This window comes from Ailuropoda melanoleuca, chromosome 10 (assembly GCF_002007445.2).
Source record: "Ailuropoda melanoleuca isolate Jingjing chromosome 10, ASM200744v2, whole genome shotgun sequence".
Taxonomy (NCBI): domain Eukaryota; kingdom Metazoa; phylum Chordata; class Mammalia; order Carnivora; family Ursidae; genus Ailuropoda; species Ailuropoda melanoleuca.
In genome coordinates, this window is record NC_048227.1 from 70,103,657 (window position 1) to 70,130,179 (window position 26,523).

The window sequence follows — 26,523 nt, forward strand, 5'->3', positions numbered from 1 at the left end:
AGATACTGTTTTTATTTCCTTTGGGTGTATACCCAAGAAAGGGGTAGCTGGATCATGTGGTAGTTCTATTTTTTTTTTTTTTTGAGGAACCTTCATGCTGTTTTCCATAATGGCTATACTGCTTTACATTACCACACAGTATATGAAAGTTCCCTTTTCTCCACATCCTCGCCAACACTTGTTATCTTTTAATAATTTTTTTTTAATAATTGCCATCCTAACAGATAATGAAGTGGTACCTCGTCGTGGGTTTGATTTGCATTTCCCTGATGATTAGTGATGTTGAGCACCTTTTCATACACCTGTTGGCCATTTCTGTATCTTTGGAAAAATGTCTATTTGGGTTCTCTTTTAATCAGTGTCTTTTTTTTTTTTTTTTTGCGCCTGTTGAGTTATATGTGTTCCTTACAAATTTGGGTTATTAATCCCTTATCAGATATATTGCTTGCCAATACTCTTATTCTGTCAGATTTTCTTTTTATTTTGTTGTTTTCTTTGCTCTGCAGAAGCTGTTTAGCTTGATGGAGATGGTGTGTTAATTAGCCTTACCTTACCGTAGTAGTCCTTTATGTATGTAAATATATTAAATCATGTTGTACACCTTAAAAATATATAATTTTAGTTTTAAAATAACAAAAATAAAAAAAGTAAATAGAGGAATTTGGAAATAGGGTAGGCAGCTAGCAGTTTCCATGAGAAAATATAAATTCTTACCAGTGTGACTACTAGGTTTACATCATACTTCCAAAAGCTTGGTTGTATAGAGTGATTGAGCAGTGAATTAGCATTGAGCTTTTGCTTTTTGCTTTTCCAGGTGGAGAGTTCATGAACTAATCTTTTTTCTCCTGATTTTCCCCTTGATTTGAATGTTACCTGTACTTAAACCTGTTAAATTCTCAAATAGATTTGCTGCTGCTTCTGTTCTCTCTAATCTGTCCATTTATTTATTTTTTACTATCTCTTCTTTAGTACTAAACTCTTGTAAACACTATAATTCTATCCCTGTAATTCTATAATTATAACAATTTTATAGGATAGGGTTAACATCTCTCTCTTCATTGTTTTTAGCATTTTCTTGCCTATTGTTACATAATTATTTCACAAGTGAACTTTAGTACCTAACGTTTGGTTGTGTTAGCATTTCTTCACCTCCTCCAAAATTTTTTTTTTAAATTGAGAATTTATTACGAATGTATTGGTTAATTAGAATTTGACAGCTTTACAAAATGTATTTATCTCTCTATAGTTTAATATTCTCTTAAATGTCCTGTATATTTTTAAGATTTATCTTTAGATATGTGACATTTTTCTATTATTGTAACCTTTTATTCTGCTTTAGTTTTAAATTGTTATGGTAAAATATACCTAACATAAAATTAACCATTTTACCCATTTTTAAATATATGGTTCAGGGGCGTTAGGTACATTTATATTATTATGAAGCCATCGCTACCATCTCTTTCCAGAATATTTTTCAACTTTCCATACTGAAACCTCATACTCCTTAGACAATAGCTTCCAAGTTCTCGTTCCTCCTAGCCCCTAATGACCATTCTGTTTCTGTCTCTGTGAATTAGACTATTCAGGATATCTCATATAAGTAGAATAGTACAGTATTTGTCCTTTTGTGGCTAGTTTATTTCACTTAGTGTAGTGTCTTTAAAGTTCATCCGTGTGATAGCACCTGTCAGAATTTCCTTCCTTTTTATATACCAAATTCTGTTTATCCAGTCATCTGTCAGTGGACATTTGGGTTGCTTCCACTTTTTGACTATCGCAAATAATGGTGCTATGAACATGGGTATACAAATAGCTTTTTAAGTACCTGCCCAGTTCTCTGGGAATATATATAGAAGTAGAATTGCAGGATTATGTAGTTTCTGTGTTTAGTTTTTTGAGGAACCATCATATTGTTTCCCATAGCAGCTGCAGTATTTTACATTTCCACCAGCAATGCTAAGGGTTCTAATTTCCCCACATCTTGCAACACTTATTTTCAATTTATTTGGTATTTTTAAAAATAATTGCCATCCTAATGGGTATGAAGTGGTGATTGTGGTTTTGGTTTTCATTTCCCTAATGATTTGTGATGTTTGGCCTCTTTGCATGCATTTATTAGCCATTTGTATATGTTCTTTGGAAAAATGTCTGCTCAAGTCTTTTGCCCATTTCTTATTGTGTGGGGGGGTTTGTCCTTGAGTTGTAGAAGTTCTTTATTATGTATATTAACCCCTTATCAGGTAAACAATTTGTAAATATTTTCTCTGATTCTGTGGGTTGCCTTTTCACTCTATTGATAGTGTTCTTTGCACAAAAGTTTTTAAGTTTGAGGTAGCTTCATTGGTCTGTTTTTGCTTTTGTTGCCTGTGCTTTTGATGTTAACCAGGAAATCATTGCCAAATCCAGTGTCATGAAACTTTTCCTCCTTATGTTTTCTTCTACTTCTGAAGTTAGGTCTTTGATCCATTTTGAGTTAATTTTTGTATATGGTGTATGATAAATTTTGTTCTTTTGCACATGAGTATCCAGTTTTCCCAGCATTGTTTGTTGAAAACTCTCCTTTCCCTTTTGAATGGTCTTGGTACTCTTGTGAAAAATCTTTGGACCTTACATGTAAGGGTGTATTTGGCGGTTCTTTATTCTGTTCCATTGGTCTGTTTCTCTTTGTTTATGCCAGTACCGTGCCATTTTGATACTGTATTATAATAAATTTCAAATTATTTTTTTGTATCGACTTTAAATATTAATTATTAACCTGATATTTTCCTGAATTTTTTAACAGTTTTTCAGTTGATTATGCAGAGATATGTCTGTTGCAAATAATGTTAAAATATGACTTCCTCCTATTTTGTCAAGTTTTGTCTAATTGCATTGACTTTAAAACAGTGTTAAATAATTATGTTGCTTACTTACAGCATTTCTTTTCTTGCTTCTGATTTAATGGAAATTCTAATATTTCACCATAGTGCATGAAGCAGCTTTTGGTTTTAGACATACTCCTAAACTTCTGAGGTTGACATCAAAAAGCTTAATTACAGTTTGGCACTTAATTACAGTTTGTTTCTTGTTGTTGTTAATGGTAATAAAATGTGTATCTAAAGAATCATGGAAAGACTGCCCAGTTTTGGGGTTCGTATTGTATCACCTAAGAGGACTTCAGCTAATTGACTTTTTCTCTCTTTTTTCAGAATGGCCAGAGTTTTCTGGTTTTGGATGAACAAAGATTTGCAAAAGAAATTCTTCCCAAATATTTCAAGCACAATAATATGGCAAGCTTTGTGAGGCAACTGAATATGTGTGAGTACGGGCAGTAGTTTATTTGGAGTACTGTCATCAGCCTCTGATTAAACCATTTTTTCCTATTAGGTTGATAAAGGAAAGGGAAATCTTTTACTTTTATCAATTCTAGTATCTAATTTTTTTTTTTTAAGTCCTCTAAATTTTTGATCTTTTTCAGATGGTTTCCGTAAGGTTGTGCATATTGACTCCGGAATTGTAAAGCAGGAACGAGATGGTCCTGTTGAATTTCAGCATCCTTACTTCAAACAAGGCCAAGATGACTTGTTGGAGAACATTAAAAGGAAGGTGAGCTATTGTTAATGTGATTTATTTAAGGCATTACCATATAGCATACTTGGTCAACACAATATTTTACCTGTTGAAATTAAGAATGTACCGAAATACACAGGTATTTCTTGTTGGGATGACTTAGATTAATAAAGCTTTAATTATTTCTTTCTATTTTATATTTTTTCTCTGCAGTCAACTGTTCTGAGGGCTCTGTCTTCAAATACCTTCTAGAGGGAAGGAAAATATTTACATTCTGACTGAGGGTGAGGAATCATCCATATTGGGATGGCTCACGCCTATTAATTTAGCTTTAAAAAAATATAAGCTCCTGGTAGAATGTCTACTCCCTGGAGGGCTTTTTCTGAAGTTCACTGTTGAGTATCTGATGCTGAGAATAAGTCCCTTGCACATAGTAAGGCATGTAATAATACATTTTTTAATGAATGGTATCTTTTGCTGAAATACAATATTTTTACTAAATCCACAAAAGAGGGGGGATAAAAGAGTAATGGACCATGAAAGAAAATGGCCTAGTGCGCAGCTGTTACTGCATAAATTTAATTAAAAGTGGAATGTGATAATAAAGAGTCTTGGGGAAATTACAGTGAGTTTGGTGAAAGGGAATGAAAAAAAAGTCCCTAAGTTGTTCCTGCTCATGGAAACTTCTCCACGTTAAAAAAAAAAAAAAAAAGATTTCTTATCCTCTGTCTTTGAGCTATGAAGTTTATTCTTTTTATAGAATCCTATCCTGGGCTTTTTGGAACGAAATCTAAGTTACTGAATGGGCTACAAAACACACTTATAATAGGGAAACTTTGAATTTACCAACATGGTGTTTAGTATTTTATTTTCTAAATTTGCTTTCAAAAGGTTTCATCTTCAAAACCAGAAGAAAATAAGATTCGTCAGGAAGATTTAACAAAAATTATAAGTAGTGCTCAGAAGGTTCAAATAAAACAAGAGACTATTGAGTCCAGGCTTTCTGAATTAAAAAGGTAAAGTATTATTTCCAAATATAATCTTGGAGTGCCTGGGTGGCTCAGTCGTTGAGTGTCTGCCTTCGGCTCAGGGCATGATCCCGGAGTTCTGGGATTGAGCCCCACATCAGGCTCCTCAGCTGGGAGCCTGCTTCTTCCTCTCCCACTCCCCCTGCTTGTGTTCCCTCTCTCACTGGCTTTCTCTCTCTCTGTCAAATAAATAAGTAAAATCTTTAAAAAAAATAAAAAGGTAAAGTATTATTTCCAAATATAATCTTAATATAGGGGTTAGTATGTGTGTGTTGGGGGTTGGAGGTTAGTGCTTTAAGTACTTAGATCACATTGTTGAAGCCAAGATAAAAGGTCATTTTTTGTAAGTATTGGTTCCCTTTAGTTTTCATTTGTAGTCCTTGACTTTACCTCAATATCATATTTTCTTGACAGTTTTCAAAAGAATTTATAAATCTGGGCAATTAAAACAATTTGATGCACGAGTCTCACTGATGAAACAATATGTGTGAGTACGGGCATAGATCTTTAAATCCATGTAGGAAATATGATTCTACTTAGGTTAGCTTTCATTAGGATATTCACACACGTGAGGGCACACAAGCGGTAGAAAAACACTACATATGTTACTCATATCTTCTTTTATGGTAGTTTCATAAAACTTTTCTATTGTGGCTTCGTAGGAAAAATAGGCCACAAAAAATAGGGAAAAAGGATGCAAGAGACTTTCCCTACTTGGTATTTATCTTACCGAGACATGGTAAAGTGTTATTCAAAACTTTTTATCTACAGAAACATGCTTTTGCTTTATTGGAATTCTTGCCCCATTACTTGCCACAGTAAAAACTTGTATATAGAGTAGATGTGTACTTCTCTCAGTAAGTAGTTGGGATTTTCTCTTATCCTAATAGGGTCCAAAGTCTTGAGAGTACATATTTTATGTATTCTCTCTTCCATTTCAAATGTGGGACATTAGTTCAGCTGTCTTAAGTGTCTTCATTAAAAGAGTAACCTTGAACTTTGGTTCCCTTTTTGAATAAGGCTTAATGTTAAGCTGCCCCATTTTGCATATTTTATTTAATCACTTATGCCAGTTTATTGTATGTATCTTGTGTCTCTTGAGGTGCCCTTTGACCCAATTCCTTGAATCTCAGGTTTAGCCCTTAAGGAATGGGATCCCAAATTCATCCTGTAAGTTTTAGAGGTAACTATTCTACTTATGTTTAGGAGGCAGATGATAATATCTTTAAATATCTAAGTCAGAGAAAATACCCTAGTTATTCAGTAAGTTTTAAAGTTTTATTTTCAACATCTTCTATATGTAAGATACAGAAATCCCTTTTATAAGAGTTTGGCTTGAGGAAAATGGATATTATGGAAATTAAGAGCAAAAATTAAGGTATTTAATAGGTGAATTATCTTTCATGCCTTCTCAGTGTTATCATTGCTGCTAACATTTAATAACAGTGCAGTTTCAATAAAAATTAATGAAGGAAAGGAAACTGTTACTACTAGGCAAGTTATTGGTTTGTCATATATTTAGACATGCTTTAAAAAAACTTTCTTTAGTGTTTTCGTATGTTTGAAACAGATCTTAAGATAGACAGTTTTAGGACTGATCGACTTTTAGATCGACTTCAACACTTACTACAAATAATCCGTGTGATCTTAGGCAAGTCCTCTCAATTCTTGGGTCTCAGTGTCCTCCTCTACAAAATAGAGTTAATAATTCCTTTCTTGACTGAAATTATAGAACTTTAAGAAATACACATAAAATGCTTAGCATAATCCCTGGAGCATAGTTAGTGCTGGGTAAATGTCACTTCCTTTAAGAATTCTTTTCTAAGCACAAGTCCTGAATTCACTGGTAACCATAGTTGAAAGGTTAGTTCATTTTTTAAACAAGAAGTAATGAACCACATTGTCAGAGAAGTAAATTGCCTGCTACTATATGGATGTAGGCATGATTCTTAAATTTTTGTGTTTCTATTGCCATGATTAGAAAGTACTATAGTTATGAAGGAGTTGTGTTAAGATAGTTGCCATTTTATGTAATTGAACCAGTTTTTCCAGTTTCATGAACATATATAGCAAAGTTCACTGGTATTCTTAATTAAATATACTGAAGTCTGGCTTTCTGACTAAATTTTGTTTTGTTTTTTAATAAATGGTAACGTAGTGAGAATGAGTCCCTTTGGAAGGAGGTGTCAGAATTACGAGCAAAACATGCACAACAGCAGCAAGTTATTCGAAAGGTAAGCTTTTTCCCCCCATGACCATAATCTGCCTTTGTTTAATTTGTGTACCATTTGTGACCCAAAAAAGTCTCTATTGAATAGTGATTGATCTTAGCTTCTTATATATTGGGTTCACATATAGTAGTGAAACTATGAAATCAAACAAATTAGGTCAACCGTTATATTTTCTTTTTAATAAGAGACATTTCTCATTAGCTCAATATGGTAATTCCTTAGCTTTTAGTAAGTGACCTTTAGCCTGATACAACAACTTTAAAGGTACTTTATTTTTAGGAACATAATATACTTACCAATTTCTTTACGTTTTTTACTATGAATGACAGCCTTACTTTGTGGGTTTGTTGTTGTTTTTATTATTTTTTTACTTGAAAAGGCATAGATACGGTCTTGGAAGACAAATGACTAAAATGTTCAAATTAGTTGACCAAATTATGAGTTCAAAAAGATTAGTTATCAATGTATGCTATTATTAGTCTCTGCGGAAAAGTAGTTAAAGTACTGTGTTGTAAAATAAATTCTAGATTTTAGTATCTGAGCTGAAAATTACTGGGGGAACTGAAAATCTCTTGGTTGCATTGTGTCCTTGTGATTTAGTCTTTTCATATCAGCTTTCATATGTTAATAAGACTTGAAACATAAAAGTAATTAAGGCAGCTATTTTTTGCTCATGAGTAAACTAGACTCTTAAGTTTAAGCAACAGGTTTTTTGGGGGGGAGGAAGGGTGGGAGTACTTCAGCTGGTTTGTGCTGAGATGCCTTTAGCTAAAAATAGGGTTATGACCGACAGGATCTGGGTCTAGTGGAACAAGCTTAGAACAGAGATGAATGGTTGCAGCCTTTGGCTTGTAGTCAAAATAGATAAACTGTTTTTTTGTTTTTTTTTCAAATCAGTATGCAAGTGAAGGTTGAATGTAAAATTCAGTTCTAAGTGTTTAGTCCAGGTGCATATATATTCAAAACTTCCAGAGCTGATTCCAACATGCAACCCTGTTAAGAATACCTGATTTAAAATGATAGTTGTATTTTAACCTGTACTTTATTTTTAAAAAATCTTTTAATCTTTTCCAGAAAACAGTGTTTTATAGTTAAATATTGGCTTATAATACTATAAACTTTTTTCCCTAAAACCAAAGAAAGTTGGTAAAATACTTACATAACACTTTAGTTTTTCATGAAAGCTAATATTCTGTCTGTTCAAATTTGAGGTTGAATATATGTGGTTTGGTGGAGCTAGGGAGTTTTCATAATGCATAGTGATAGCTGATAATCTTTTGTCTATTCCTGGAATTGCTTCATACGTCTGCCATTTACTCCTTGGCCGTGGGTTAGTTGGAATAGTGTATGTGAGTTACCTGGTATAGGTACTTGTTACAGGATAAGATAATAGTAGCTATTATAGAACTTGTTGGGTCCCGAAGTTAGATGCTGTAAATGTTAGATGCCTTATCTTCTCCTTCAGGAAACAAGCTTTGTACAGCGTGATGCAGAATTGTCATAAGAGAAAATATGTAGAACAAATTTCAGGAGAAATTTAGCCAGTGCTTCATGTTCTTATAAATTCAACCACTAATGTTTTTAGAATTTTTCTATAACATTTATAAATTAACAAAAGTAAATGAAGCCAAATAATTTTTTTAGATACTTTTAAGCTTAAATTTGTCTTTCCATCAGCCATCAGTCAGCATTTTCTTTTGAATAAACAGTTTAGTGGCTAATTTCCTTTTCATGACTCTAATGCTGTTTAACTTTTCTGCAGAGAGTCTAAATAGTCCTCCGGTCACTTTTGGTCTTCATTTATAGCCTCTCACTGATATACTGCTTTTCATAGTTCATCATATGATCCTCTCCTTTTTAGCTCCTTTAGGAAGATGACAATAAATGTCAAGGTATACCCTAAGCCAGTGATTCTCACATTCACATCAGTATCATCTGGAGGATTTCCTAAACATACATTGCTGGACCCTGTCCTCAGAATTTCAGATTCAGCAATTCTGGAGTGGGATTGAGAATTTGTGTGTCTAATAGGTTCCTGGGCTAATACTGCTGGTCCATGGACCACACTTTAAGAAAAACCGTCGTAAAATATGAAAGATCATTTGCATGTCTTAATCTGTTTAGTAGTTTTTTCCTTTTAAATTTAATCTAGCTCTGAAGATTAAACCAGCTTCTCTTGATTGGCAGTATGGGTATATTGGATGTTTAAGAGCAAAATTATCCAAAACAAAATCTATTCATTGTTTATTTGAAAAAAGTATATGTATTCCAACTTTAAAATTGTGAATTTATTTTTGGAACCTCTAGTTAACTGTATTTTGGGGTTTATTTCTGTTGCTATATAATTAAATATTTCATGACAATATATTTTTTGTAAAGATTTTATTTATTTATTTGTCAGAGAGAAAGGAAGAGAAAGCACAGTAGGGGAAGCAGCAGGCAGAGAGAGAGAAGCAGGCTCCCTGCTAAGTAAGGAGCCTGATATGGAACTCGATCCCAGGACCCTGGGATCATGAACTGAACCGAAGGCAAATGCTTAATCAACTGAGCCACCCAGGTGTCCTATGACAATATTTTTCATTAAGCAATAATTTTTCTAGGATAAGCCAATAAGCTTTTTCTACCTTGAAAATTTTATGCTCTCTTCTGAAAGAGCTGGCAGTCTCTTTTTGCCTCAATTATATTACCTAGTTTAAGAAAAATGTTGCCTGACACTTTTTTTTTTTCCCCAGCATAATCTTGAAAAAATTTTAAGTAAAAACTTGGGATCTGTATCTGGGCATGCTTGGTTGTTAGCATCAAAACAAATAATTGAGCCGAGTATTGGGTTGATAAATAGATGGTGGTGGATGGATGGATGGATGGATTGGATGGATGGATGAATGTCTTAAGCATCTTGGTATTCTAGGTAGCTGCAACTTTTATTTTGTCACAGGTTATTCTTCTGCCTGGAAACTGATATTTCTTTAGATATCAATTGTAAGATGCACTCTAGATTTCAAATATGTTAACATGTGAGAAATTATGTGACTTAGAATAGAAAATATATAGGATTTGAATTCATTTTATAAGACTTGTAATATGGACTAAAGAATTAGAGGAATCTATGATGGAAAATTTTTTGTTTATATTTTCCTTTTAGATTGTCCAGTTTATTGTTACATTGGTTCAGAATAACCAACTTGTGAGTTTAAAACGTAAAAGGTAAGTTTTTATCGTAAAACACTTCATTTGACCTGTTCGTGGACAACTAAACATTTTAGTGTTTAACCATGAATGGCCTACATTTGCTTTGTGTATGTCTGTTGTCCCAGATGAACAGTCCTTCCTTGTTAAATGATACTCTCGGCATTTCAAGAGTAGTGTTATTTCTTCCTGCTGTCATCCTGCTAATGTTTTTCGGAGACAAGGATAGCCTAAATGGTCATTTAAAAGACACATACATAGTTAATAAGGAATCCATTTTTATTCATATTAGCAGTTTAATGTAATGTTAGAAGGCTTGAGTGAGGGAAACTCTTAAAAGAAGGTCATGTATTGAAAAAAATGAAAAATCTTTTACTTGATCTCTTTTATGTTTAATCCACTAATAAGGAATTTAAAAACCTGTATATTGACTACGGCTTGTGATACTGAAAAATGTTAGTAACTGCCATTGTCACAACTAAAGCTTAAGAAGGATAGTGGACAAAGAAATAGTTGGAAGGAGAAAAAACTTGTAAGACTAAAATTTTAGCAAATGCTGCAACCTTAACTCTACTTCCACAAACTTGTTCTTATACTACCATCTACTTACTTTTTCTGTGTAAGTACAGTTCATAAAGAGTGATATAGTTCAGTCAGCAGTGAAGTATAGTCAGAGTGTAGTTTATTACATTTATTTTAACGAAAATAGTACAAAAGAATGGCTGAATCAAAGTCCTAGACACAGTCATCCCCTAGTTTCTGTTCCTAAGATGTGACCGTTTTTAAGAGTTCATTGTGTATCACTAACTGAACTCTTTTATTATTAAAGTGTGTATATTCATGTGAAGGTAAAACATTAGAAGTAGTTCAAATTTCTTTCATGTTTGCTTCACTGAGTTTCATGAATATATTCTGATTTTCAGGCCTCTACTTCTAAACACTAATGGAGCTCAAAAGAAGAATCTGTTTCAGCATATAGTCAAAGAACCAGCTGATAATCACCATCATAAAGTAATTTTTTGTTTAAATTCTATTTTATATTTGTTATCTCAAACCAAATTTTATTACAACAGTATTTCATGCATTCAAAATTTGCATTCAAAGTTCAGTGAATAATAATCTAAGTGTTCATCCTCCAGCTTTATTAAATCGTGACATTTTTTTATTTGCTTTAGATTATTTAAAGAAATAAACTATTATAAATATAATCATTTTAGTTGCCTGTTCCCAAGTTTGTTTTTGCCTCCTGATCTTCAGTCTCTGCTAGGTAATCATTTTCTTGAGTAGTATTTATCATCTCCGTGGTCATTTTATATGTGTGAATTCGTGAACAATATTTGGTATTATTTTGCATGTATCTAAACTTCATATAAATGATATCATTTTGCACATACCGTTTGCATTGCAACTTTTTTCACTTGGTTTTGCTTTTGAGATTTATTAAATAGATTTAGTTCATCTCAGCTACTACCTGAAATCAATTGACTATTATGATAATGTAATTACACACTCATCCATTGGTTATTTTAACTTGTTTCCAACTTTTATTATAAATTGTGCAGACCTAGAATTGCTAGCAATTGCAAAACATTTTTGTTTACCTTTATTTGTGTTGTGGGCTCTCTGGATCATTTGTCAAACTTAAATGCATTGGCAAATCAGTTCAGTCCAGAGTCTAGACTTCTTTTAATAGCTGATTGTCATTGTTACATTCAGAGCTTAGAATTCTAAATACTGCTTCAGATTTGTTATTAAAGTACCAAGATTTTTTTTTTAAGATTTTATTTATATATTTGCCAGAGAGAGCACAAGCAGGGGGAGCAGCAGGCAGAGTGAGAGGGAGAAGCAGGCTCCCCGCTGAGCAAGGAGCCTGATGCGACTCGATCCTTGGACCCCGGGATCACAACCTGAGTCGAAGGCAGCTGCTTAAGCAGCTGAGCCACCCAGGCGTCCCATGACTTTTTTTCTTGAGCAAATAAGAGTTAATTAACCAGGTTCTTGGGATCGAGTCCTGCATCGGGCGCTCTGCTCAGCGAGGGGCCTGCTTCTCCCTTTCCTTCTCCCTCTGCCTGCTGCTCTGCCTACTTGTGATTCCCCCTCTCTCTGTGTCAAATAAATAAATAAAGACGTAAAAAAAAGTTCTGTCCATCTAAAAATGTCGTGGAAAACATAAGAAAGCGAAAGACAAATTTATTTAAAAAAAAAAAACCTGTTTCTGAGTAAGCATACCTAACTGTTGTGTTTTTAGGATTGAAGACTCAATGTAAATGGATGAAAATTTCTTAATTTAACTGGACTTATATATTTTTAAGTCCTTTACATCTTTTGCCTCAGGTTTATCTACTGTTGAGATTTATAGATTTTTGCATTATAACAATGAGTTTAATTTGCTTTAGAGACTTGAATGCTTTTTTTATTTAGGTACCTATGATCTGAATATATCTGTAGCTGAATAAAAAAAATTACTGCTAAAAATTCAGGCTGACATTTAACTGGAATAGTTGAAATGTCTTTTTTTCCTATTAATGAAAGCATTTAATAAGAAAGCATAAACCGTATGTCAAATAGAGTAGCTTGAGATAAAATAATCCTCATCAGCACAGTGGCCATCTGGTTATGCTTGAAATTCCTGGTGAAGTTTTAAGACTTTTTTTTTTAACCCTTTGGATATAAAAAAAAATACTTTAAAATGTGAGGATCTTTCCATAGACTCATTCTGAGGCATGAGACCTTCAAGATTCCTTACAGTAAAAGAAATAGTTAAATAGTATGAAGTAACATGCCTCATACCTTTGTGAATTGGTACAAATACCAATTAGTGTGTAAGTCTCATTAGGGCAGAGAACATAGCTAAGTTGTATCCTTAACATTTAGTCAATAATGGGTGCCCAATTAGCACTTTTTAAATGGTATATTGTTTCGTAGTCAATATAATTTCAATTTTTGAAATATTTTCTCCCTGATTTTTTCAGGTTCCACACAGTAGGGCTGAAGGTTTAAAGGCAAGGGAGCGGATTTCAGATGATATTATTATTTATGATGTAACTGATGATAATGCAGATGAAGAAAATATCCCAGTTATTCCGGAAACTAATGAGGATGTTATATCTGATCCCTCCAGGTAAGGAAATTATGACGTAAAATTTGTGAAAATATTGGTTACTTTTGTTTATTCTGTGATAAACTACTATCTAACTCATATTTGGATTATTAAACTGAAAAAGCCAAATTATTTAACCAAATGTTCTCCCTTCAGCAAAAAGACTTCCAACAAAAAGTAATGAGAATTGTAATTTTTTAATTTTGGAGTTAAACATCTTTAATTGGTCCTTTGTGGTCTCATATCATATGAAGAATCAATATTTATGGCTAAGCAACTCACCCAAGAAATTTAAGCTTTTTGATATGTGTTTTGGGGAGAAGAGTTTCCACGGAGAATGGATGGACAGAATGAGTTTATTGAATGCATTTGCAAATGTAATTGGTCCTTTCTCATATTGCTGATCTAGCTGTAGCCAATACCCTGATATTGTCATTGTTGAAGATGACAATGAAGATGAGTATGCACCTGTCATTCAGAGTGGAGATCAAAATGAACCAGCCAGAGAATCCCTAAGTTCAGGCAGTGATGGCACCAGTCCTCTCATGTCTAGTGCTGTCCAGCTAAATGGCTCATCTAGTCTGACCACAGAAGATCCTGTGACCATGATGGATTCCATCTTAAATGATAACATCAATCTTCTGGGGAAGTGAGTGCTCATTGCGTTATCATCTGAATTTATTTGCTTTCTTTGTTTACTTTACATGTTCGAATGATCTTCCTTTCAGATTATGAACCCATGGAAATCTTTCTTTGTTTTGGTCAGGGCTGAGCTCTGCAGATGTTTTTGTGAGAAGGATTTAATCATTCCAAGAACAGTATTGAGATTTTCTTGGAAATTCCTTAGATTTCTTTAATGAGATACTTGTTTTGAATGTCCATAAAGTATGTGCGTATATGTATTTGTGTTTTTATCAGGACTGGAATAACATAATCTCTGTTAAGGGGCTTACTTTATAGCAGAAGAAAACCAGAAATTAGTGGCAATAATGAATAATAAGTTTAACATTTTATTATTTATAGTGTAGAGGAAAAAAGATAAATCAGACTGTGTTGCAGAATCTTTTTTTCTGTAAATACTAAAGTGTTGTGTAAAGGCTGTGAGATCTCAGTTAACCACATTTTCAGGAATCTCAAATACTGAATAGGATCTCTTAAGGCTAAGAATTTTGTAATGTGATTTTAAATGTAAAAACAAGGAAACCTAATATTTGACATTTTTAAAATCTTTTTTCCCTAGGGTCGAGCTGTTGGATTATCTTGACAGTATTGATTGCAGCTTAGAGGACTTCCAGGCCATGCTGTCAGGAAGACAGTTTAGCATAGACCCAGATCTCCTGGTTGATGTAGGTACTTTGAATAATCTTTGCTGTACTGGCAGTTTGTATATTTACATATGTTGTTTATAAATCAGTACATCATTTTTTTGTATTCTCGCTGTTTTTGCATTTTCTTTTTTTAAATGAATGATTTTGTTTATCAGAAACAATGAGCAGATAGGTTCAGGGCAGTGAAGGAGGGTGATCACTACCCGTTTCTGCATAGCAGTTCAGTTAATCCTCCTGTAACAACATAGCAGTTCTGTTCAACAGTACTGCTAAATCCAGGTCTTCTCTGGACTTGTTGCCGTATTTGTTTTGCTCTAGAAAATTTGTCACTGAATAGAAATTGGTGGAAATTTAGTAATAGAGTTACTTAGCCAGGAAACAGCATGGAGACACTTTTTAATGTTTTCCACTCAAATGAATTATATTTTATTATATTAGCTATATTTAAAAAATTTTTATGTCCTGAGTCCTAAGGTTACCCTGTTCCAGTCCCCACCACCACCTACATGAACATGACTCCAATGCTGTCTGGACTTTGAATCCTTATCTCCCATTTCTGGCACTAACTACCTTTCTTGCTCTCTTCCCTCTTGCTCCTACCATTCCTCTCTCTGTTATGTGGCTTGGTCCCATCCAGATGAATGGGCCTATCCAGATGAATATTGTTCTTTCCCTGATTTCCTTTCTGTTTTAAATATGTTCCTCTATCCTGAAAAGTTTTGTTCCTCCTTTTTTTTTTTTTTTTGCATTTTCTGCCTTAAAATGCAGCTTCTCTTACATCAAAAGATTATGTAGTCTTGTCCTTTTAAGAGCTTCTCAGTGAGGCTAAAAGGAATTAGTCCTTTCTTATTCTTCAGTCTTACTAATTTACCACCTAACCATCTGCTTCTCAGTCTTTGTCAATATCCATGATTTGATTATGTTTTCCAAATCATCCGTATGTCACAGAATAGATTTCACTTTCTTTGAAGATTTCCTTTCCATACTGGCCTATGTTATAATCTTAAGTGAATGCAACATCCATATTAATGACCTTTAATTTGTTAGTAGTAATTTATCAGCCTTTCTTGATTCTGTCAGTCTTTGTCCCCACCCTGAATCCAGGGACCTTTTAGGATATCTGTCCCTTAGGTCATAGGAAGGAAATAAAATTCCGTAATTCTGACCTTCTACAAATCCTTGCAGTCTTCAATTAGATTATTTTAATTTAACCTTGGAACATTTTTCGTACTTGTCTGTCCTCAAGACCTCATCTATCTCAGTCTTCCCTATTCACGGAGGATAATCACCTGCCTCTCGTAAGCTGTGCAATCTCATCTTCTTTCTTAGAGGAAGTGCTTACTTTAAAGCTTATTTGTACACCTGCCCTCTTCCTCTCTGTTTTACATCTCTGTCCTTGATCTTTCCCATCTCACTTTAGTGGGTACAGATCTCTGTCTTAAACATTTTGATGTGTTGCTCTGCTCATTAACCATTTTGCTTCTCTAATTCTTTCACTATAAAACTTTAGGAATGAGTGGCTTTATTTGTTACTTCTTTTTTACTCTATATTTCTTTTGAAACCCTGCATTGTCTTGCTTATTTACTCTAAGCCTGTGCTGCTTTGGTTTATTCATAGTGAGTAGGCTACAGTTTTTTTTAAATCAGGCCATTGGGCTAGTAGGTTTGTTTTGAATCAGACAGATTTGAGTTTCATCTGGTTCACATCACTTACTAGCTATTTAACCTTGAGAAAGTTCACCTCTCTTGCCCAGTTTCCCCATTTGTTAAATGTGGCTAATGCCTAACATGAAGTTCTCTTGTGGGGATTATAAATAATTATTGCTATTATTATTAATACTGGTTATTTTTGACAGTGGAACTTCTGTTGATTTTAGAGGCACTGGACTTGTTTTTTTCCTGTCTCCCTAGCTATTCTCTGTTTACTCTAAGAGCTTTTTTTCTCCCCTGTTTTCTCCTTGTGAGTATTCCCCAAGATACCCACTCTTTTTATCTTTTTATTTGTTCTACATCTCATCTTTTCTATCCTTCGTCTGTGGGGGGATTTTGGCTTATAGGATTGCTCTCAAATTATATATCTCCAGCTCTTAATATTTTTTTAAAGTAAACTTTGCTTGAATTCTAATTCCATGCCTTTGGGTTCATCAGTTAAGATCTTTCCTTAAATTATTTGTGTTTAACACCAAACTTTTCTTTGTTCTCTAAATGAGCTATACTTTTCAGCTTTCTTATTTTCTATAGTGGTATCGTACTTCTCTTTACTCACCCAGGATAGTAATCACTGAGTCATTTTGGTTTCCTTATCTTTATCTCATTGTTCATCAAGTCCTGTGTATTTTCAAAAATAGCACTCAGATCATCCCTACCTTCTGTTGCCTCTCTCATCTAAGACCTTCATTATTTCATCCTTATGTTGATTGTAAAAATCACCCATAGGTTGTCTTGTTCTCTGAGATGGCAAAGATGCTAAGGACGTGAATAGGTATGCTGAGGAGTTCATGGGTTCTCTGCAGAGTTCAGTTCTTAGTGACTGTGTAGAGCTAGCAGGAAAGGCCTGGCCTTAGGATTCAACCGTGTCAGCTCCTCATGTATGATCTATGTTTTTCTGCCTCACACTATGCATCTGCTGGGAATACATGAAGGTATCTCTGATTTAGTGGGTGGCATTGAGTGGGGCAAAGAAGGAGTGAGGAGCTTATACTCTACAGATGCCACTTTCAATAGGGACAAAATCTGGTCAGGTCTCAGAGGCAGTGACAAACTGAACTTGGCAGAGATTGGTGGTCATGTAATTTATCTACTCTTACGGGTCTCAGTCTCTTCCTTTCCATGGATCGGGTAGTATGAAAGGGGGGAAAGTTAACAAGAGAAGAGAGCTGGGGATATTTTTAGGCTATCATGAAAGTAGAACTTTTTTTTTTTTTTAAATGGAACTTTAAGGAGAGGAATCAATGTCTAGAGACTGTGGAGGAGGGATCTATCTGCATTTTGTTCTATCCCGTGAACCATTTGGTGTGTGCATTCTCCTAAAATGCTTTTAATCCCTATATTTCCTTGCTGAGGCCTTTTCCAAGGTTCTTAACTCCTGACAGAATGTGGCCTTATGCTCTGACCGGCCTTACTTTACTTCTTGAACTTTGCACATATAATTTACTATTCAACTCAGAACTTTTATGTTACTTGGACTGGTCATCTTGTCTACTGCTAGAACTTAACCCCCATCATTCTTTCTTCTCTATTATTGCTGATGTTATAATTTATTTTTCCCTCCATTCTCTCAAGTCCTAACCATTCTTCAGGGACTGATACGTGTTGGATAGCTTCCTCAAGACTTTTTGTTTCATCTTGCGTGTGCGTGTGTGCATATGCATGTGTGCACACGCATGATTTTCTCCTGTCTCTTTTCTCAGTATTTTTGATCCCCACCATCCATTAGTATTATAATACTGGATTGTATCTGATCATATGTTGCTATTTGATGTTGTTCTTGTCTTTTAGATTGTAAGCTCCTAGAGAGCAGGAATAGTGTCTTCATCTTGTATTCTTCATGGTGTTAGTTATTTCTTAGATGCTCAATAAATCCTTGTAGAATGAATGACTGAAGCTTATGACTTAAAAGTTATGTCTGTAAACTGGCTGGACTGAGGCGTACAGTAAGCAGTGGTCTTAGCATTTATGTCTTCTGTTTCTAGGTGAGGTGAAAAGAACCAGCAAGGAGGTCTGCCATTTGGTCAGAGGGCTCCATTTGAGGTGTAATTTGGGAGCCACCATCATAGAGCAGATTCTATAAATTTCTCACATAATTAGCAGGAAGTCAGTGAAGGCTTACTGTCAGGGCAGGGGTGCCACTTAAAGCCAAAGGCATTTAGAGAGAAAATAATAATAAGGAAATGAAGGAGAGAAGAAGTTGGGCAAACCACTATTTGTCTTAAGTGATTTGCCCCACTGTTTTATAGAGAAATTCTTACAACATCTGATGCATGGGCTAGCTTGCTCTGCTTTTATATGTTTTTCTTTCTGTTTTCCTGCTTTTCTCTTTCAAACTGTTTTACTGTATGAAAACTTCCTAGTGCAGGAGCAACATCTCTTCACCCACATGGCTGTATAAAAATTTTGAACACATAGTTAATTCTTTTTTAATATTTTTTAAACTTATCATCTTTCTTGTTTGGTCTTTCAGCTTTTCACTAGTTCTGTGCAGATGAATCCCACAGATTACATCAATAATACAAAAGTAAGTTTTAATTCATGTTGCTCAGGACCCATAGCTGTAAGAATCTGAAAAAAAGTCCTAGTAAGTAGAGAGCAGTATCACTCCCGGTTACAAAAAGCATTTTGTATTCTTACCTTATGTGTGTGTGATCAAGATAGTAAAATTCTAGATGAAAAAAAAGCTTTTGATTATGGGGTGAGTCATTGCCCAATTCTACAGGCATCTGTGTGTTTAACTCTCAGTACAAAATCAGCCCTCAAAGTGCTTGGAGATCAACTGACTTAAACTTGGCATGTTAAGGTGTGTCACTGAAATAAATTATTAAAATATTATTTCTTCACGTTTTATGTGCTTCAGTGTACATTCTTATTCCTTCTATAAACAGCTTCTCAGCAGTTTTTATTGAAAATTCACTGGTACCCATATTCTTAAATAAGTTCCTTCGTTTTATTAGCATGCAATAAAAGCACAGGGATTTGAACTAATTTGTACTAATTGTAGGTAAGGCAAGTTGAAACAAGTATGGATTTTGGACACTTTTTTTTTAAAGTACGGTTTTGTTATTTTATTAGACAATTCCAGTTGGGATTAGCAAATGTTGACAGGAGTTTCCTTAGAACTGGTTTTTAATGAGTAATAAGGACAATTTGAAGTTAAGAGCAAATGATTAGAATCATTCTGTTACTTTGCATATAACTTATACAATAGGTGTATTTTTAAATATTTTTTAAATACAGTAGTTGTATACTCCATTTATCTTGCATTCATACCAAACTGTTCAGTCGCATTTTTTAATCGAATATAAAGGTGTAAATCAAGTCCTATGAAATTTGTACAAATTCTAGATTAGTGAACTTAAAATTTTATTTTGGTTTTTGTTCTTTTTGTCTAAAAATGAACACTTAATATAAATGATTAGAGTGAGGGGGTAGAATTTTTCTAATGTCATGTGTGAGGATAATCTGACCAGATTTTCTGCATATTCAAGATTATAGCCTGGGTAACTTAGAGTTGAAATAATTTGTGAATTTTTGAACTAAAAAGTTGATTATACATTGAATATTTGGATAATTTTTATCAGGGATTAGCATACTTTTTATAAAAAGGCCACTTGGTAAATACTCTGTCACAAGTACTTAACACTGTAATTGTAGTGCAATAGCAGCCATAGACAATACGTAAACGAATGAGTGTAGCTGTGCTTCAGTAAAACTTTATTTACAAAAACAGGCAGCATGCTGAATTGGCATGTGGACCAGAGTTTGCCTGGATTTATATTATAAGTTTCTATGGATCACCTCAGCCCACTGGGTTTCAGTAAATATGGTTTATTAAATGTTAAGTCTTAAGGTGAATGAACCCATATCATGCATTCATTTAGTGAATGTGCTGCACTGTTTATTTATTGCTACACATTGAGTCATTCTTTATTCTTGGATTATACTCTTTATTCCAAAACCAATAGTTTAATTAAAGTTCTCAAGAATAGCAGTTAAACAGCAAATTGCATATTGTTCTATAGTGCTATAGAAAAATTAGAGAATGATTTTTCATTATAGTTCTAAAATCTAGATTAATGTTTTCAAATAATTGGTGCATCAGCTGTCATTCCCTTGTTCATGACAAGTATTTTATTAACATAAATTACAACACTCTTTTGTAATAAATCAGGGTACTTGTACTCTTCAGTAGAGCCATCTAAGTGGTCACTACTAATGAATAAGAATTTGCATCGGAGATGAATCCCCTTTGTCATCCTGGTTCTCATATGTTTTATAATAACAGTGGCATCCTTGAAAACTATTTTAAAAAGTAAAAATAAAGATGGTATTATTGCATTAATGTTTATTTATTGCAGTTGCGAAATCAGAAATGTTTTTATATACATTTTTGAAAAGGTTTAGTTTATTATGTTTTGGGGCCATTATTATTTCTGAATCTGGAAATTTGTGCTACTTCATTTTATGATGAATATCAGGGGAATCATAGAAATTAGTATGTTTTTTACACCGTATATACATAACGAGCATGCAAGTGTCTGGGATTTACAGCTATTTAGGGAAAATTGTGAATCTCAGCACCTCAGTTTGAACATCGTTGAAAAGAGCACTGAAGAACTAAACAGCATTAAAAGTTTAATCCCCTTTACAATCAGATGTGAGGAGAGAAGACAGTGGTTGAAAGAAGCAATTTAAATGACAGAAAAGAACTGAAAGAGTCTCAGAAAGGAAATGAAGAACCTTCACCTCAACTTTGAGGCTTCCAAATATAGAAATTAATAGTTTTAAGGATATCACCATGTCTTCCTGAGCTATTCTGAATATGTTCATTTATGGTAAATATTCTGTTTGTGAGTGAAGAGAAATGAGTAATTATACATTTTTAATCAAAACTGTTTAAGATGAGTTTAATTGTTTAAAAAATTATCTCTTAATTAGTTTGAAACCAGCCATCTTTGATTCATTCACATCTTTTACCCGTGACAAATTCTGTCTGTTCTTTTGAAATACCCCTCTTTTCATACTTAACTGCCATCCTAGTTCAGGTTCTTTGTTTCATCCACTTGATGACAGCAGTAGTTTTCTTAAAGGGTCTTAACCAGTCTTACCTATTCAAATCTCTTTCTCTCTCTAGTTCATTTTTCCTGGTGCTCCCCTTTCCCCTATATTTCAGATAATATACCAATATTCACACACTCTGCCAGTTTTTTTTTATTTTTTGCTATTTTTAGGAATATATAAAATGAAACAAGTATTTTTTTATATTATTTTTTCTCTTTTAGTCTGAGAATAAAGGATTAGAAACTACCAAGAACAATGTAGTTCAGCCAGTTTCAGAAGAGGGAAGAAAATCTAAATCCAAAACAGGTAGGTATAAATGTAGTATTAGTTTTTACAGATTTTTAAAATTGAGAGTCCTACATAAAAACTACTGTGAGCCAAGGAAAGTCTTTGCCATACTTAACAGTTGAACACAGAATGTACTCAGTTCTATGCATAATGTATCAAGGTTTCAGCTTATAGAGAAAATTAAATTGGTGAGGTACTAGTTCTTTAAGTCATTTTTTTTTTCTTAATTTAACTTTAGGAGAACTGAAAGAACTCTCATATCTTAATTGTTGAATAAAAGACTTAACTTTCCTGACTAGTACATTTTAGAATTTACTGACACAAAGTATCATATTTCTTGTTTGGGTGTGTAAGGGTAGTGATTGCATATATGCACATCTGTTTCCATTTTTTCCACCTTCAGCTTGAACTCTGTATAAGCTGGTGATAAAAGAGCATTTTTCTAATCTTTATTATAGATAAGCAGCTTATCCAGTACACTGCCTTTCCACTTCTTGCATTCCTCGATGGGAACCCTGCTTCTACTGTTGAACAGGGGAGTACAGCATCATCAGAAGTTATGTCCTCTGTAGATAAACCCATAGAAGTTGATGAGCTTCTGGATAGCAGCCTAGATCCAGAGCCAACCCAGAGTAAGCTTGTTCGCCTGGAGCCATTGACTGAAGCCGAAGCTAGTGAAGCCACACTGTTTTATTTATGTGAACTTGCTCCTGCACCTCTGGATAGTGATATGCCACTTTTAGATAGCTAAATCCCCAAGAAGTGGACTCTACATGTATATATTCATCAAAATGATGAACTATTTATTTTAAAGTATCATTTGGTACTTTTTTTTGTAAATTGCTTTTTGTTTTGTTTAATCAGATACTGTGGAATCAAAAGCACCTTTTGCTTTTCTCACACACTCTTGCAAAGCTTTCAGATGTTACTCAGCTACATAGGTACACAAGATTTAATGCACATTGTTGGCATATCTTTAAGTTGGATTCAAATGGCCGTTTTTCTCCAGTTGTAGTAACTTGGATTTCTTTTTTACATATATGCCCATTAACCCCAGTTAAACTTTTGTTTGTTTTACTTGTTTGATGCTGTCTGTTTGCATTGAGTGTAAGTCACTAGAACTAATGGTAGAACTCTTAAACCTTTGTCTGTTCCAGTTACTTTTATTAAATATTTTTCACTTGGCTTATTTTTAAAACTGGGAACATAAAGTGCCTGTATCTTGTAAAACTTCATTTGTCTCTCTTGTTCAGAGAAGTTCATTCATGTTCAAAGGAAAGGCAAAGTATACATGAGTGCTTGCTGTCAGATATGGCTCCAGCTCCATATACATAAAAAGAAGGGGGATAGGATGGAATCAACCCCATCCATCTCGTTGGAATAGTTTAAAAGTTTTCTGATTTGTTTGTGTTTTTTTGAACCATACTATTTAGTAAAATAAATATAATGAATGTTGCGTACTAGTGTCTGTTATGTGTCTTCTTTAGAGGTGACACCCACATATAAAAATTTTCCCTTTTTTATAGGAAGTAGATAGACTTAAATTGTAAACTGTCTGTTGTCCATTATTGAGTCACACCAAGATCTTTGTGCCTCATCTCAAGAGATAGACTGTGTATTACAAGGAAGGAATATAAGATCTCTAAACTTAATGTGTTTTAAAGTTCTTATGTGTTAAAAATTATACGGGCTTGCTTTCTGTATTTCTAATAAAGAGAAATATGCCTCTCATTGTCCCAGATGAGGTAAGAACATTATCACTGGATGCCACTCAAAGGCCTGTAATTTTTGCCCCTAGAGAAAATGAAACAGTAACACTTTCTACTTTTTGAACAGTTGTTCAGGAGGCTTTATAGAGGCTTAATGCAAGGCAAGCATCTTTTTTATCAAGTTGAATTCTACCTTCAGGCAGAGGGCTGGAAGCAGAGCAGTTTATATCTGAATATTTTATAGGGCCATTTAATGAGGAATTACAAATATGGCCTTCCTCTTGGCCATATTCTGTCTCTCAATATCCTGGAATTTCTCTTACTATGATGTAAAAATTCAGAGTAAAGCCTAGCACAGAGAGATAGGAAACCCTTCCCTAGCAGATCTTAAAACATTTGGCTCTGACAATGGGATCTTGGTGAACTAATTTAAGTCCCCAGCAGTTAGTTTCTACATTAGCTATAGAGGTCGCTTTTCTAGAGGTTGTTAAAAGTGGGAACAGAGCCTGAGATAACTTTAGAGACTTTTCTTATTCCCTTCTCTTCTTCAGTGTGGAATATGATTAAGTTTCTTCTCCTTGGGGACATTTTGGAGCTTTAGAAGTATTCCAAAAATCTTGAAAAACTTAACTCCTAGTACTTTTTAAAGTTGAAATTAAAATTTTTCATCTTTAGTTGGAACCAATTTAAGGTATTGTTAATACTACCACTTAAAAATATAATTGTTACTGTTTAAAAATAGTTCTGTGCTTTTTGAAATGTATCTAAAGGAATCTACCATACTGATTTGATATCATCATCCATTCCACTTCTCCCAAAGAATTTTATCCTACTTTCATTATGTGTGAAAGTCATGCATTGAAGATACTGTCACACTTCTCTGCAACTAAATTTGAAATTGTTTCCTATAACCTTAAGATTCTAAGCATTAAAGATTGTGTCCAATCATACACAGTTCATCAAAACGGTGTAATTATCCAAGTCATTTTCTCTATCATGCAGTTAGATTATTTCTACTTCATAAACAGGGTGGCTGTGTAACTGAATTCTGATAAATAAATCAGAAGTGATGTACAGAACTTCCAGGTCTGGTCTGTGAAAACCTCCCCTCTGCATTCCTCCTTGCTCTTTTACCCCTCCACTAGCCTGATGCAGAGGAGTATATGGCTTCTGAGTATACATTGAGGAGGAGGAAATCTGGCTTCCTGATTTACTGCTTAGAAGAGAGCCACCCATCAATCTTGGACACCTGTTGTAGACTTCAGGTGAGTGGGGAATAAACTTTTATGTTCTGCCTTTGGCTTTTTTTTGTTTAATCTTAGTGTTCACTAATACTGAAATTTTGACAAACATTAAACAGTAGAATTTTATCAGAAATAACATTTTTGGTGGAGTGAACAGGTCTTGAGTACTTCATTTTTTTTGTATCTGAAGGTGAATCAATGTAAGGGTATCAGTTTCATTCCTTTTTGTTTTCCTAAGTGTACAACTCTTAAAAATTTTATAATACGGGGCGCCTGGGTGGCTCAGTTGTTAAGCCTCTGCCTTCGGCTCAGGGCATGATCCCGGCATTCTGGGATCGAGCCCCACATCAGGCTCCTCTGCTGGGAGCCTGCTTCTTCCTCTCCCACTCCCCCTGCTTGTGTTCCCTTTCTCTCTGGCTGTCTCTATCTCTGTCAAATAAATAAAAAATCTTAAAAAAAAATTCTCTTTAAAAAAATTTTATAATACAAAGAAGTATATAATGAAAGGAATTCTGTTATAGCACTTTCATTCAGTCTTTTGAACTTCTTCAGAATTATGTACTAGAACTGTTTTATTTTTTAAGTAACTTAATTGATCATCTTTCGATTTCATTGAAAGCAAAAAAATAGAAACTACCTGAATTGCAAAAGGACTTTTCTCTCCCTAGTGTCATTCTTTCTCACCAGTATTTAAAATTTTGTCTTTACTGGGTGTTCGAGATTTTATCCGAAGTGCCTTAGTAAGATTCAGAATGAGTAAGAGGTGCATCTTTGTTAAATGTGGAAAGTAATTGTTAAGAGGGGTGACGCCTTTTAAGGCATCTTTTCAGGCATATCCAAGTTCAGGAAGGAGTAATAACGAAATTGAAGATCTGGAAACGGATTTCTCTAAAAACTCGTTTACCAGAGGAAGTCTCTGTACTGTCTGGAAAACAAGTACCACAGTATGAAGACTGTTCATTTCCAGAGTGCCCCTCCCCATCTTCATCCCCTCTATAACTTTCACTTATGGGGGTTATAAGTATTGCCATCAGAAATCACATATGACAGAAAGCTGAATGTTTTTTTAGAGATAGGGATGGTATACTCAAACCATAGGCTTAAATGTGAAGTCTCCAGACTGGGAAGAGGATGAAATGACACTGTGATGAATGCACATAGAATGTTAAGAATTAGAGCCTAAAATGTTCATTTCAAGCACACAGGAAATATTGAGAATTGGTTGCATATTAGGCCATAAAGCAAATCAACAAATTTCATGGAATTGATATCAAACAGACTACAATACAAATAAAGCAGACCTTTACAGTTTTAAGGCGTACCGGCATGGTATTTTGTAGAGTGACCTTCATTTGGGTTTACTGTTTTTCCCATGATTAGACAGAAGTTAATGGGTTTGGGGTAAGAAAGACCACAGGGGTGAAGTAACATTTTCACCATTTATCAAAGTATCCTGTTTTTTTCTGGAGAACCCTAATACACTTACAAACACAGGAACAGAAAGTTCTCTTTATCTTAAATCTTAAAACATAGAATATCAAGGATTTCGGGCTGCCTGGGTGGCTCAGTCGTTAAGCGTCTGCCTTCTGCTCAGGGAGTGATCCCAGGGTCCTGGGATCGAGCCTCGCATCAGGCTCCCTGCTCCGCTGGAAGCCTGCTTCTTCCTCTCCCACTCCCCCTGCTTGTGTTCCTTCTCTCACTGGCTATCTCTGTCAAATAAATAAAATCTTAAAAAAAAAAAAATCAAGGATCTAAGAATGGAACATCTGCCCAGTAAATGGGGATGATTTCAGTGCTGTTACAGGGCAGTACTAAAAAGTGTGTTGAGCTGCCACGTAGTGACAGGTTTAACATAAAGAAACTACAACACGATAAAACATGTTACATCTTTTAAAAATTGATAAATTGAAGCTAATCAAAATTAAGCGCTTTTGCTCTGCAAAAGACCCTGTTCAGATGGAAAGACAAAGATACAGACTAGGAAAAAATATTTGCTAACCACGTATCTGATAAAGGATGTGTATCTAGAATATATTAAAACTCAACAAATTATAATAAAAAGCCATCCAATTACAAAATTGCCAAA

The 26,523-nt window shown here is 34.2% G+C and overlaps 1 protein-coding gene across 4 annotated transcripts in view; it reads left to right on the forward strand.

The window, feature by feature from the left end:
- HSF2 (heat shock transcription factor 2) overlaps positions 1-24,681 on the forward strand; it is a 34,439-nt gene extending 9,758 nt beyond the window's left edge. Inside the window, exons 2-13 of one of the 4 annotated variants that reach the window (XM_034669059.1) lie at positions 3,189-3,297; positions 3,458-3,585; positions 4,441-4,565; positions 6,736-6,811; positions 9,951-10,012; positions 10,918-11,005; positions 12,967-13,115; positions 13,504-13,743; positions 14,335-14,440; positions 18,603-18,656; positions 21,418-21,502; positions 24,339-24,681. In XM_034669059.1, the coding sequence (XP_034524950.1) occupies positions 3,189-3,297; positions 3,458-3,585; positions 4,441-4,565; positions 6,736-6,811; positions 9,951-10,012; positions 10,918-11,005; positions 12,967-13,115; positions 13,504-13,743; positions 14,335-14,440; positions 18,603-18,656; positions 21,418-21,502; positions 24,339-24,343 (1,227 nt within the window). In that variant the 3' untranslated portion in view covers positions 24,344-24,681. The other 3 variants (XM_002919683.4, XM_034669060.1, XM_002919684.4) reach the window with 3 other exon arrangements.
- The last annotated feature ends 1,842 nt before the right edge of the window (positions 24,682-26,523 follow it).